At 41.8% G+C, this 14,528-nt stretch overlaps 1 protein-coding gene across 11 annotated transcripts in view; it reads left to right on the top strand.

The window, feature by feature from the left end:
- AAK1 (AP2 associated kinase 1) overlaps positions 1-14,528 on the top strand; it is a 244,600-nt gene that overhangs the window by 173,319 nt on the left and 56,753 nt on the right. For 4 of the 11 annotated variants that reach the window (XM_069214193.1, XM_069214191.1, XM_069214192.1 and 1 more), the window contains one exon: positions 2,518-2,622. The exons of 3 other annotated variants lie outside the window; for them this stretch is intronic. In XM_069214193.1, the coding sequence (XP_069070294.1) occupies positions 2,518-2,622 (105 nt within the window). Of the gene's footprint in view, positions 1-2,517; positions 2,623-9,246; positions 12,643-14,528 lie in introns of those variants that run through there. 4 more of the 11 variants (XM_069214198.1, XM_069214197.1, XM_069214200.1 and 1 more) reach the window with 2 other exon arrangements.

Below are 14,528 nucleotides of genomic sequence, written 5' to 3'. Positions count from 1 at the left end.
GTCCTTTAGTGCAGCTCTGGCAAGGAGAGGATTGGAACTTTACCTACTTGTTCACACCTTGAGCAGCAGCAAAGGGGTCTGGCTAAAACTAGAAAAACGTACATTGCCGTTTCAGCTTTGAAAGCAAATATCAAGTGAGGTAAAAATATGGATTGATGTTGTGATGGCCAAAGACAAAGGGATGACTTCATCATGCACGTTTGAAACATTTAACTTTAATCCGAACGTTTAGATTTCTTTTTTTTTTTGTTTGGTGATCCTATAACACAGGTCAATTAAACAAGATCAATAGTCCTACTGAATATTGGAACCTACTCTCTTTAATTGTCGACACCAGTCTTCAATGGCGTCCGGCAAAGGCAGTGTTGGGCATAGTTCCTTAAAGTCTTACGTAGCAGGAAGCTTGTGGTGCTTTGAAACATAGATTGGTGGCTCCTGAATTCCGAGGAAGCAATGGTCTTGTCCCAGAGTCTAGCAGACTAAACTAGAAGAATTTCTGTTGGATGCAAAATATTAGATCTGGAGGAAATCCTGAGCAGTAACACTACATTGGTATCCTACGTTGATGGCACACATATATTCACTTGTGTTTTTTCTATCTGTTTAAGGCTTGTGAGATCTCTAGGCCAGACATAAAAATGCACAAGCATGTTAATGTTTCCAGAGCAGTGGTTCACCATTTCTCAGGTTAACTGTCTCTTTTGTATTTTACCCAAGAGTTTTTCTCATATATTTTCATTATAATATATCTTTTAGGTTCCTATGTTTTTTAATTATTTTCCCCCACCAGTGTCATAGTAAATGAGAGGACTACTTGGTGTACCAAGGCTGCAGAGAGAAGGGGAGTACTTATACTTTAATAGCTGCAGTTAAGCCTGAAGTGCTACTGAAAAGCCACTGCGGAGTAAGAGATGAACAAGGTCCTTCCATACTGCTCCAATGATAAATTGATCTGTGGCATTAACAGACTGTGCCCCAAGGGGTGCTCTATTAATGTTGTTGCCCATTCTGAAGTGGGTCTGTGAGTGGAAAAGTATACATTTTCCAACACTTGAACTGCTTTCTGCGAAAAAGGTATGTTACAGCATAAAAAAGTTCTTGATTGATGGTAATGTGTAGCCAGTGGGTCTTAGTAAGTGGCCATTTTGTGTGCCTAGGATTTCATCCTTTTAGCTCGTCTGTGCAGTTACAAAAGGAGTCAACAAGCTATCCACCTTGATTTTTGCCTCCACTATTAAAAAAAAGTCTATCTTTGAAAGCCGAGTCCGCATTCCCACTTGTAAGGAAAGGCAGTCTGCCTTAGACTTACTTTGCTGTATTTGACCCTCTTCTCATGAATAAGGTGGGTGCAGTTTGAGCCGCTGTGGTGCAGTGTACATGGGATATCCAGGATCTGTGTATGCCTGTCCATATAGAAGTGTTAGCTTAAGGACTTGCATCCCCTATTTTTGTTGCAGCGCAAATGAAATACCTTATTCTATTAATACAAATATATTTTTCAGTCGCCAAAGTATTTGTTTTTCGTCCTGCCTTCCAAGAGTAGACAGTGATTTCCCTTCTACCAGAAGCCATGGATATAACCATAACTTGTCTTCTCTCAGTCACTCATCCCGTGCTGTTCCTATTGCACTGTTGCTTTGACATCTTGGGCTTGTTGAGGTTCAGGAGAGGCTCGTTAACACTAGAGAATTACACACTGTCTGTTTTAGAGGATTTATGGTAGCTTGTGTCTGCAATGAATTTGGGAAGCACCTGTGGCCTTCGCCTAGTTAGGCCATATGAATGCAGAGTTAAAAGCGGTGGGGCTTTTTCCACAGGATAGTATGCATGTGAATTTTGTTTTGTAGTCTATTGAAGCAATAGTATGCCAGCTCCCACCTGACTGAACAAAGTTTTATGCAAACGGTGGGCAAGGTGTTTGAATTGGAGTTGTATGCCAGATGTGAGCGTGTCTTAACTTTGGCGGAAATCACTTTATTTTCCTGCCCTTGTCAGAGGATTTTATCAAAAAAAACAGCTGTCATTGGCGTTAAAATCCAGAAAGTAGAAATTATGCTTTGTTTTCAGCTTTGGGTCTTTCACCTTTTCGATGCTGCTCTTCTGTTGCTAATCTTCTTAGCTGTTTTTTTACATTCCTCGATGATTTGCCCCGCTATATTGGGATTTTTTTCTATATTAAGTCTGGCTCACAGACACTGTAAGATTTGTAAAAGGGCAAGCTAGATGATGATGAGGGCAAAAAAGACCTCTAATCTGTTCCTGTCCTGTGAATTATTTCAATTGCAGTTTTGACACAACAGATGTTCTGGAACTAATCTTGCAAGATCCTTCCTTCCTTCTCCTATTATTTGATTTATTTGTCCCCCTTTAGGTTTGTACCAATTCTTCTTTTCTCCTTCTCCTTGCACTTCGTATTTCCTGCTGTCTTCTAAAAGTAACTCACACTACTAACGCTCTTCTAACCTCGCTTTGTTTGCTGTCTTTGCTTCCTGCCTATGCCTGCTAACCCTGCCACAGAAGAAACTAACCTCATAGCAGGGTTTGAAATGCCCGAGGACACAGACAAAGTGGCCGAAGATGAATTCGACCCCATTCCAGTGTTGATATCCAAAAACTCACAAGGTAAGACACAAGGTGGCTTGAGGTGACTGGCTTGCTTGTGACAGACTGTTACCTGCCCTACACGGCCTTTTGGGTGCACCAGCCTGTCTGGAAGGCCTCTATTTTCCCTATAAGCTGGCCCACATTGGTTACTGTGTCACAATTTTTTTTTTTGTTCAAATGATAGGTCAGCAGAGGTCAGGGCCGCACCTGTCCATTTAAAACACTGAATTATAGGTTTTTAAATGAGAGGAACCTAGGGCCAGATGAAGGGAGCATTTTTGAGGTCTGAAAGAGCGAGATTTGCTGAATTGAGCAGTTGTGACCATACAAATATGTTTTTATGTCCAAACTCCAAACTGCGAGTCCACAGAATTCGGGTGTGCAATACAGTATTTAGAAGGGCCATGTTTAGGGCATCCTTTCCAAATATCTAATTGTGGTAGTATATATTAATGTTTTGCGACCAAATTCTGGATGCAAAATAATATATTAGCACCTCTGCAAAGGAGGTGGTAAGCCATTCACAAACCGCAAGGGGTGCCCGTCCTCTTTGTGAATGTTGACAAAAATATTTTTAAGAGTAGGTGTAGGGGTCCTATGGAGCACTGCTTCTTAAATTAAACTTGCATTTTTTTTTTTTTTTTTTTTTTTGAACGGTTGCATTTAAAAGAAAAAAAATGTCTGTTTAAAAGCAGTCATAAACATGATGGTCATCTGACCTCAGCAGCCCATCATCCCTGTGATGGCTGTCCTTCCTAATGAGTTGCAAATTGCGACCTACCTCAATATTCATGACGTAGGTTGATTAGCGAGCCACTAGGAAACACTAAAAGTTTCATACATCAAGAATAGCGATTACCAAATAGCGATTCAGACGAAAATTGCTATTCTTAATGATCTGGCTCCTAGAGCCCTCATTAAATAATGAAGCAGCATGAATGGCTGATCTGCTAGATTGCGCCAGACACCATATTTTCAATTTCCCTAAATTTCATTTGTTTTAATATATTGTGAAAGATGCTTGGGGTGGGCAAAAATGGAAGCGGCAACAAGAAGGTCCTTCAAGGGCCCTGCTTTGAATTTTTGCCCCAGCCTCGCAAACTCACCTGGCAATCTTGGCAGAGACCACCATAATGCCACCAAAGTCCAATTTTACACAGTCTGTAAGGCAGGAAACTGGTTGTATGATGGAACCACGCATGCGGCAACCATGCATGCCTGAACAACGCAGTTGGAACAACGACCGTGTTGTTTCCACGCATGCCTTTACAACGATTTTTCATTGTAAAGGCATGCCTAGTAAAGGCATGTGTGGAAACGGCATGTGAAGTTGTCGCATGCTAACCCACCACCCTAAAAACAGAGGCATCCTCACCTTCCACCCTTAAAAACTACCCTGATACCCCCCACCCTGAGCCCTAAAACTGACCCCACCCCCAAAAATAAAACAACTTAACCCCTAAAAATAAAATGACCCTCACCCCTAAAAACAGAAGTACCCCTCCTGCCCTCAATAGAAAATTACCCCAACCCCCCACCCCTGCCCCTAAAAACCTGACCCCCAACCCTAAATACAAAATTACCCCAACCCCCCCACCCTGCCCCTAAAAACCCGACCCCCACCTGCCCTAAATACAAATTACCCCGCCCCAAAAAACCTGAATAAATACGAAATTACCCCGACCCCACACCTAAAAACCGCCCCCACCCGCCCTAAAAACCTAATGACCCAACCCCCCAAACACGAAATTACCATGACCCCCACCCCTAAAACCCGCCCCCCCATCCACCCTAAATACAAAATTACCTGACCCCTCTGCCACTAAAAACCTGACCCCGCCCCTAAACAAAACAAATAACCCCAACCCCCACCCTGCCCTAAAAACCAATGTACCAACCCACCCGCACCCCTAAAAACTACCCGAACCCTGCCCCAGTTACCTGTCTGCATCCTCTCCCGAGGGAGCTTCCTTTTTCTCTTCCTTAAACACACGTGCGTTGTTCAGCACATGCGTGGTTAAGGCAGAGAAAAAGGCCTGCGTTGTTCAGGCAAACGTCATTCCGCTTGCGTGAACAACGCAGACGTGATTCCGGACGCATTGTTCCGGATTTTTCCCCAGGAAACTATTTGAACTTATTTTCATGTGAATAGTCTTTGTTCTCCCTTTGTTCTTAGTCTAACTACCATGAAAATCCTTCTAGTTCTTTAATGCTGTTATCTAAAGGGTGTGTCTTTGAGTTGCCGGGACAACAATTATTACATGAGTAGCAGGCTCAGTGGTCTACGAGTGCTTCAAAAATGCTAAACAAGCTGTGAAATAGCACGCAGTGGTGCTTTTAGTGTTCTCTTTAATGGTCAGCACATTGTCACTTATGAGGGACAGGGCCTGAATAAGCCTACTAAAATATTCAGAAAGGTGTTACATAGCAGATGCAACCACACAAGAGCGTAGATCGTCTTGTGATTTAGTAGTTTTCTCTAAATTTCTAAGCACCAAATGACAAAGCAGGCGTGAGTCCCTTCAAATAGGCTGGCTCGGCCATATTGGCATTTCAGTGTGAGCTTAACATACAAGAGTTTGAGATAATGTCTGACCTTCATGTCTGGTAATCTCGGTTTCCGTATGGGCCTGTCTGCCACTGAGACACAGACTCCTGGCCACTCCGGTAACAAAAGCAGTTCTCTAGTGTGGCATTAGTATGGCTTGTAAAGAGCCTGCAAGTTAGCTGTTTAAACCTCACTGACCGATCACTGACAACTGATGCTCTCAGGCCGAGGGGGGAATTCCAGACATTATCAGAAAGATTTTAGAACAAATTAAAAGCTCTATATATAATTAAAGGGCAGACCCTACTAAGCAGAGAAGGACAAAATTCGCAACAGCATCTGAGCCCAACACTGATTTCCCTTGCCTGCTTTTGACCCTTCTCTCATGTTATCTTTTTAGTTCTAGCACACTGCTTTGGTCACGTAAATGGCTGTGGCATGGCATTTCATCTTACTGAAAATGCACCATTTGTGTTTTAGACTCCGCCCCACCAGCACGCGTGGGGTTGCTCACTTGCATGGGCTGTCCCCTCTTTTTGGAAACACTAAATGAACATTACTCTTTATTGAGCACCCACAATGCTGAAAATTGACATTCGAGGCAACTGACTCTATGTGCAAGAGAGCTCCTCCAAAATATTAAGTAATCTGTGATACAGCATGCAAGTTATTTTCAACAGATCCATGCCAGGGCAAGCAGCAGAAAACCTAAGCAACATTCCTATGTATAACTTGCTTTCTTAGTATGTTTAGGCTTATTCACTGGTCAAATGCTGGAAAACCACTGGCAATGGCCCAATCAATACATGTATTATATCTTGGAACGAACATGCCGGCAAAATCTTCCTTTAGACCTCAGGCTCCACCTAGTAGACTCAAGATTGCCTCAGAGATTGCCTACTGCATCAGATGCTAAAGAGACACCTACTGCTTTCCTTAATCACAGTGGGGTATAAAAACAGGTAGTGCTTATTGTGGGGCAATATCATCTTGATGTAGGGTGAATACCTGACATTTTACTTTTCTTTCAGAACCAGGAACTTGTCAAAAAAGCTCCCGAATTCTTTCCTTGCTTTCTTGATGCTGCTGCTTTTTAGCTAGCAGTAGGATGTCATACTAGGCCTCAACAATATCCTGTAAAGGCTAGTGCATTAGGAGACTTATTCATCGTATTGCAAGTAGAACTGAACCAAAAGTAAGTGTCTCGACCAAAGGGTTGATTTGAACTACTGTAGTATGTGCAGCTGAATTTGTGTCCTTGAGAGGTGGACTCTCAATCCTGTTAAATTTACAAAAATGTGGCTGCCTTGATTGAAGGATAGGGAAAGGGGTAACCAAGAGTCAAATTTGAAGCAGGAATTTGCAGGAGTAAAGTCGCTGTTGTTTCACCTCATCTGCAAAAGGGACCTTTGAAACAAATTTGTTTTCGTTGGAGTTGTCTCCTTTCCTCTTCAGCTAATGATCTGAGGGAAACAATTTACACTTTAAAAAGTTAAGTACAGATGTATCCCTCGACCGTGGAACTTGTTGTAAGAAGTATTAAAGCTGAAATGCTTTGATTATGGAATTCTCGCAAAACATTTCTATCATGCCGGAACTGTCTGACTATATCATTCATGCATTCCAACCACATAAAATGTGTTTCTCACTGCCATCTTGCTAAAGGCGGGTCTTCCTGTCTGATCTTTAAGAACAAAACAGTTCCTAGAGAAGCTGCTGCGGCTGCCAAGTACCTATCCCTCAGCCATCAGGTAGTGGGCAGAATACGGGGAATTGGAGTAGCGTCTTCAATGTAATCTTTTTTGAGTTCCTCAGAGAGGAAAGCCTATGAACGGGCACAAGGCAGAAAGTAGCTCTGGCTATGGATCATTTTTGAAAGCATCACTTCTTCGTGGTAAAATAACTTTAAAACAAATAAGTTCAGGGGATCTCAAGTGAGAGGACAATTGTGACTACATTTTTTTAATGGCCACTATCTCCTGCGTCCATTTCGAATTATTGAATTTATATTATTCATGGGGGCCAACCACTTTAAGTGGGAACAAAGTCTTATGAGATAAATTTCATAAGCATGCATATTTCCCACCTACCTCCCTAATTGTGGGTTGCCTGAAAAATAGAGCCGGGTTTAGCTGTTAAAGCCTGCACCTCTCCTCGGTTTAGCAAAGTGACCATGGGAAATGCAGGCTCCCATAATAGTAAGTGTTCTGTGACATAACTGGCACAGGCACTTCTGAAATATTTTTGAGAATTCTCTTTTATATCATGACCACTCACAATTCTGAAAACTACTCAGATGTACAACATGCCTGCTGCATTACAGTTTGATTAGCATCTTCCAAAAGTATTTTTTTATGGATATCATTTTTAATGACTAGGAGGCACATGTTTACAACATTTCCCCATGTAAACAGGGCAAGACATGTTACAGGAAAAGTTATCATTATTTATCTTAGGATCTGAGATTGTTTCCCATGCAACGTGAAACAAGTATTGGGGAAATCAATAGGTTTAACATTGGCTGCCAGACATTTGGCTTTTTTCAGTGCTTGTTTTGTTCTGTCATAGGTTTTGTAAGGCATTATTGTTGGGGGAAGCTGCAAAAAGAAAAACGATAGCTTAAAAACAAAAAAAGGCACCCATTGCCATAGTTAAACCCTAGTAGTCCCAGACACTGAAGGGGACTACTTTGTATGTGGACGTGCTCCTTATTTGAGGGGAGAATGCTGTCACTTAAAGTGAAGTTAGTTAATGTCTGAAGTGGGCTGACAAACTGACCCGTGCTTTACGCTGTAGTGGGCAGAAGAAAAATGTGAATGACACTATAAGAGACCAATGAATGAAGAGGGCTGCATGGAAGCCTCCATAAGTAAGTGAATTATATATAATTTTAGTAAAACCACATGGTCTTGGATAATGCCTGATCTAAAGAAAAAAAAAAGTAGGTGAGGCAATGTTTGAGCTAAGGTGTAGAAGGTTTGGGTGATATCTTAAGGGCGAATTGCTAATACTGACCGCAGTGGTAAGACTTGGTCATGTAAGTGACGCCAGGGGTTGTAAGCACTATATAAATATCCAGACCATACCATACCATCTCAAACACTCAGTGCTGTAGCAAGTTTGTCAAGGCTGTTCATGAGCAAGAGGTCTGTGATTTTCCCACCCCCAGGTTGGGCAATAAAAAGCAGTCATAATTGAGTGTAGTTGGCTGCCATGTCTGAAACTGCTAGTGCAGTGCTCCGCTCATACTCCTAGACCCTGGTACCACCGCAAATGCTGCACAAATTATAGCTACACCCCTGTGAACAAAGATGGTAGATACCGCAACCGACAAGAGTGTGGCCTGAATACGAGCTTGAGGAAAATCCTAAAATCCTAGTGTTATAAGAAGCCATTATTAATCCAACCATGGATGCCAGTTAGGAGTAACCAGGTGTAGCAGCTTCTACCCGTGGCCTGCTTTCTTGTAGCCCTGGCCTGCCCCCTTTCTACCCCTGGCTTCAGTGACATGAATAGAAACTACGCAGGGCTGTAGGAGGCATAATTACGTTCTAATGGTTATATTTCTTGCTCTTATCCTAATCCCTCCGCAAGAAATGAGAAACGGTTTAGGTGCCAAATGGAGGGAGGGTTAGCAGAGGTAAACTTAGGTGAACCCTGTGATGTCATCGACAGTATGGGATGTCACTTCTGCTATCCCTGGGATTTGGTGAGTTTGTCTCCATGGATCTAAGTGCTGGTGCACATTCACTGATGGTTAGCGAACAGTATTTATGAAAACATTGATGGGACAGTGCTAGGCTAATGCAGTTAGGAGCTGTGTGTGTTGTTGGGTGCTATTTTAGTCCTCAAACCAAACTACCCTGTAGGATTTCGGAATATGCTTTCCTTTCTACATGATTCCCCTGAAAGCCACTCTTTTTACCCTCCCTTCTACGTGTAGATTTTTAATTCTCGTTTTGCTCGCTCCGCACCTCTGATGCTAATCTTTTGTGTTCTCTCTTTTCTCCCCACCTTCTTCCTTCCTTTTCTTCCCCTTTCCCTCCTCCCGCTTGTGCACGTTTAACATCCTGCCTCTGCTAACCCCTGTCTAGGTGGCCACTCTAGAACCAGCAGTGGGAGCTCTGAGTCCAGTCTTCCAACCCTGACCAGGTCACTCATGTTGGCGGATCAGCTGATTGACCTGTAGCCGGGGACCAAAAAATATTAATAATGCACCTCCATATCGAGCGCTGCCGGGCCTGCGCAAAGCATAATCAACGCACTTTCATTCCCGGAGGAAATTCACCTTCAGTTCTTTTTTTCTTTTTTTAATCTTGTTTAATAACTTCATGTTCGTTCAGCCTGCTGTGGAGCCGAATTTCTCCTCAATTTTTGGCTATACCTTTTTGCATCACACCACGACTGGCGATTCATTTCTTTAATGTGCACTGACTTATTTTTTCCTCTTGAGACATATCCAGAGCGGATGCACGGACCTGCCACAAACTGCTGCAGAACTATGCGTCTGAACTGCCTTGGGCCCATCAGAGTTTGGGGTGTGGGTCTTGATGGGTCTAGCCCTCATTTGCAACAATGCATAACACCTTTTTGGTCTGGCTCCTTCAAACAAGATGGCGTCTGAGTCTGCTGCTAAACCGTACTGTGCAGTTTGTGCTGTGAGTGGTCAAGTCGATGGTTATCAAGAAAGAGCTGAATGTTGTAAGCTGAGCCTGGTTCCAGAATGCGTTTCTTACTGGTCCTGCTAAAAATTTGATAGCAGGTGCTTTCAACACTGTGTTCGTTCTAAAAGATGTTATATGTACTGCAAAGTAATCTGGAACATAGAAGAGATGCTCTCCTTCTTCTATTTCTTTTGGTCACGCTACTGATTAAAGGGGAATTGTTGGATAATTCTCCATGATGGATAAGAAGACAGGCAGCAGCTCATAAGGTGCCTGGCATGCTACGTGACAGTTTGTTTAGCTTATACATTCTATATAAGGCAGCACAACACCGATTGGCTAAAAAAGACAGATTTAAAGAGCAAAGTAAGGCAAAGTTTTTTTGAAAGGGGGCATGATTTGGCACTGGCTAAGTATACTATCTACTTATGCAAAGATTTTTTAAGACTTCCACATCCTGTAGGTCCGATGCTCAAAACTTTGGCATCCTAGGACGATGTGACCAGTCTGCCTCCACTTGCACATGAAGTTTATTCCTATGGGAGTCAAACGCTGAAGGTCCTTAGTGCTGGTGGACGCCGATACTGAGCTTTAATGTGTTTTGTGACATATCGTCGCCGAACAAGCCACAAACATATCTAGGAGGACCAATGATGTACATGCTTCCCAATATTCTTCATTGCAGAGGAAAAAATGTTTGCTTTTTCCCGATATAAATTTCCTATACTCCAACCCCCACAGCTTTATGAACATACTATCATTTAGTTAAGACTGGCCCAAAGAAAATGGTGGATCAAGCCTCTGTGTCCCAACTCGTACTGCCTTATTTGAAATTTTATTAGGCTTTCATTTTCTTCCTTTTGTGACACCTTTTGATCGCTAGTGAAGTGCTGAAGCTACATATCAATTAGTCACCTGCAAATGTGACTAGCACTAGATACACAGTTATGCCCATTTCGTAGAGTTAGCTCAATAGGTTGATATTCCTTCTATATGCATCTGTGTGCAACATGCAGATCACCGGTTCAAAATCCAGCGCAAGTCAGTCTTAAATCCTTCTGAGGTTGATTAATGAGGATATGAGGGCGTCATAATCTCAGCTTCTATTTATAACCCATATAAAGAAATCAAATTGTTACTATTCATTGACCAGGCAATATTGCATTTGGTGTGACATCAGCCAGTCAACCATGAGAGCACGAGATTGACGTAATGTGCAGTAAAAATATCTGCATTCTCCCTGATGGTGAGATATTGCCAATGGGCTGGACTTTTACAGTCTCTTTTTGGAGCCCATTTGCTTGAATATACAGCATTCTGTCTGGCAGAAATTCTCCTATTTCCCAGCACGCCTCTGCTTCTTAAAGGTTTGTTGTCCATTTAAAAAACATATATATTTTTTTCTATTGAACAGGTAAATAGGCATCATGACGTGCAGTACCAGAACTCTGCTCAGTCCTATTAATTGTTGAAAAGACCAGTGTAAGAAACCCAGATACAAGTTGGAGTCAGTGTTCACTCTCAGCCAGTGAAAAAAGCCTAAATGTTGACTATATTTGGTATGACCAAACTATTTAATAAAGTTGCTGAATTGCATTTTGTTAAAGATGTCCTACGCACACCCATAAAAAATGCAAGCAGGCTTATATTCAGCCAGTTAAAGCCTTGAGATGGAGTTTTAGCTATGATATTAACTAGCTTCTGCTGAAGAGGCACAGGAGAGTATCTGAATACAGCTATTTTATAAGCTGACTAAGCATTCAGAGTTTGGCTTGAGCAAAGGTGAGGAGTTAATTGATTCACCACGTACTAAAAACCCATTCAGGTTTTCATGATGCCCGCAACGACTATGTATGAGAACAATTTTCATATATGGAATTTCAGTGGTGATTATTGCAGATTTATGGGTCGTTGTGCAATTTACAGTTTGATTGGTCAGCAAACCAGGACAGATTAGCCAATTCTTTGTAATTGTCCAAACGACACACATTACCAGAAGAACACTGAGGACCTATTGATTAATCCTTGATTTACGCAACACTTTCTCCCACCTCGTCAGGTTTCCCACCAGCGAACCTTGGCACTAAGCCCAAGCAAGACCTACCCCAATCGGCTCTTTCTCCATTCCCTGTACCTCTTAAAAGAGTCTGTGCGCACACGCACAACATATTGCTACACTGCAGTCCCCCCTTTGTGTAAATGTATGTGAGACAGTTTATTGGCTGTATATATGAGATTACCTATTGTGCATATTAAAGACTGGGTTGTTATAGGGAGCCAGAGGGAATTTAAAGCCACCAGTATTGGCCTTTCTGAAATCCCGGTCCCCATCAACCACAGTCACTTAGAGCAACTATTACAATATACAGATTGATTTGTAAATACAGTGTCTGGGTCTCCAGCTGGGCAGGTAGATAATGAGGAGAGCCAAATGCTTACGTGAATAAACCTGTTTTCTACCTGCTTTTCCCTTTCAAAACCACAAAAATGGCTTCCATTTGTCCTTTTACATTTAAAGTGGACTACTCTTAGAAATTATATTAGTGAAAGTGGTTGATAGGATAATTTATGACCGATGTGTATAAATATATATATATTTCCCTTTTTTCTTATTTTGGTCCTTCCTCTGCTACCTGTACCTAAGCTGAAGCCAGGTTGGGACATGAATGGGTGATGATGCTGTATTTAGCTGGAGATAGTCATGTATTAGTGGGATGCTCGGGGTCCATAAGCGTTCTTCGGTGACTCCTCTCCCCAAGACTCCACAGGTTGTCTGTTGTGTATTAGGAACCTGGATTATGTGAATTAAAGTACTTTGAAAGAACATTTACACTGAGCTTTTGTGTTTATATGAAGCTATTTTTAATGGTTGGCTGGATCCCATAGATAAAGAACAAAATGTTACTTGCTTCTTGGCTACGATGAACCAATACAGCGTACTAGAATGACAATGTGGTGCTACTGTCATCTGTGCCTGGCCAACCTTCGTGATCTCGAAGAAGATCTACAAACTGAACATGCGTCATCTTAGTTCTCAAAGTCTACTTCACAAAATTAAAATCTGGATTCAGGTCTGGTCACAATGTCGTTGATCATCAACATTATCCCAACTATTTGCAACTAGGGTGCATAGTTTCACAATGCACCATATTATCTTCATGTAATATGTCTTCAACCCCAATTTTACCTCCATGTAAAATTTCTCTTGTTATCTACGCGTAGCTAAACATACATTGAGGTTGACTTAAAGCAGTTATCAATTTAGCAACTTTCAGTCTTGATGCCCTTTAGTAATGATAAACTTCATTTAAAAGTTTACATGATATCATTCTAACTGCTAAACTATTTTTCACCTTAAAAGTAAAGCTGATTATTTTCTCATCTTTCATAACCTATTATAGCATCCAGAATCAATTACACTCATTTCATATCTTTTTCATTTCAGTTGCCTTAAAGTACTATTAAATCATTACCACATTCCTTTAGGTTGCTCTTGCACAGCATTAAGTGACTATGTTGTATATTATTAGTTTCAACAATAAAATATTCTATAATCTTTGAAGTAATGTCCTCACATATACCCAAGATTAGCAAATCTGTATATCCAAGATTAGGTTCCATCTGAAGGAGTTGAAGCCTGGGTATCCTTGTTGTTGAATGTGTCTTATTAATCCTGTCCTCGTGGCCACTGAAAAGACACACGAGGAAAGCTTACATGCAGCTGATCTTAGATTTATTAAGACTCATCCAACGAAAAGGAAGACCAGCCTTAAGCTCCATCAGCTGGAACCTTGTCGCTCACATTCAGTTCTAGGACTTGAAAGGACCAAATGCATCCAAAATTGTCACATATCTGTATTACACTACTTTAGTTGTTTACTATTTTGTTAGATTTTATTTTTCATATTAATCTATTTTTCAAATTATGCATGGACAGGCTTGCACCACTATAGTTTCTTTGCTCTGTCATACTAAACACCTCCAAACCTAATATAAATGCACTTCCTTTTCCTGTCCTTAAACCACCTTACCAGCTGTTATACTGTCCCCACAAAATGCACCATCACATTACTCCGTCACCAGGAATCTTGGTGTACTCTTCGATTCCACCACACAGCTCACATTGAAACTTTTCTGACTGCAGCCAGGGACATATTCTAGCAGATGTACCAGTGCAATTGAAACACACAAAAGCTGATGGGAGGCTGCTTGCATTAAGGCTGACCACTGGCAATAACTCTGGGTAGCACTCAAGATCATCATTCTTTTGCTCACCATGCCACCTCCGTTTGGACCCAAACATATGCAAATCAGTCTGGACCCTGCTCCTAATGGGAACAGTCCAGCCCAAACTGCCAAGCCAGGTCCTCCCTGAACCGGAACACAAGAAACCCAGGACCAGTTTTGCCCTTGTTTTGGGCTCATCAACTGGGTACAGTTTGGTTTCGGTGACACAGTGAGCATGCGACTCATGTATGGGCATACCCATGGCACCTAGGGCGGTACATGAAACGTGCAAAAGGAAATTGGAGGCTGCTTGCATTAAGCCAGTGGGCCGTATCCCATCATCTTTTGTGTGTTTCGTGTACCTGTGAAAATTACTTACGCTTGCTAGTGGTCCGAAGCAGTTTTTGACCCATTTTTTTCTATGTGTGCCTTATATTAGCTTTATGGTGAAAAAAGGACTGAGTGCCTGCACAACAGAAACTGTT

Source organism: Pleurodeles waltl, chromosome 11 (assembly GCF_031143425.1).
Source record: "Pleurodeles waltl isolate 20211129_DDA chromosome 11, aPleWal1.hap1.20221129, whole genome shotgun sequence".
Classification (NCBI taxonomy): Eukaryota; Metazoa; Chordata; class Amphibia; order Caudata; family Salamandridae; genus Pleurodeles; species Pleurodeles waltl.
Note: the sequence above shows the minus strand (reverse complement) of the source record. Positions and strands in the feature narration are given on the sequence as shown.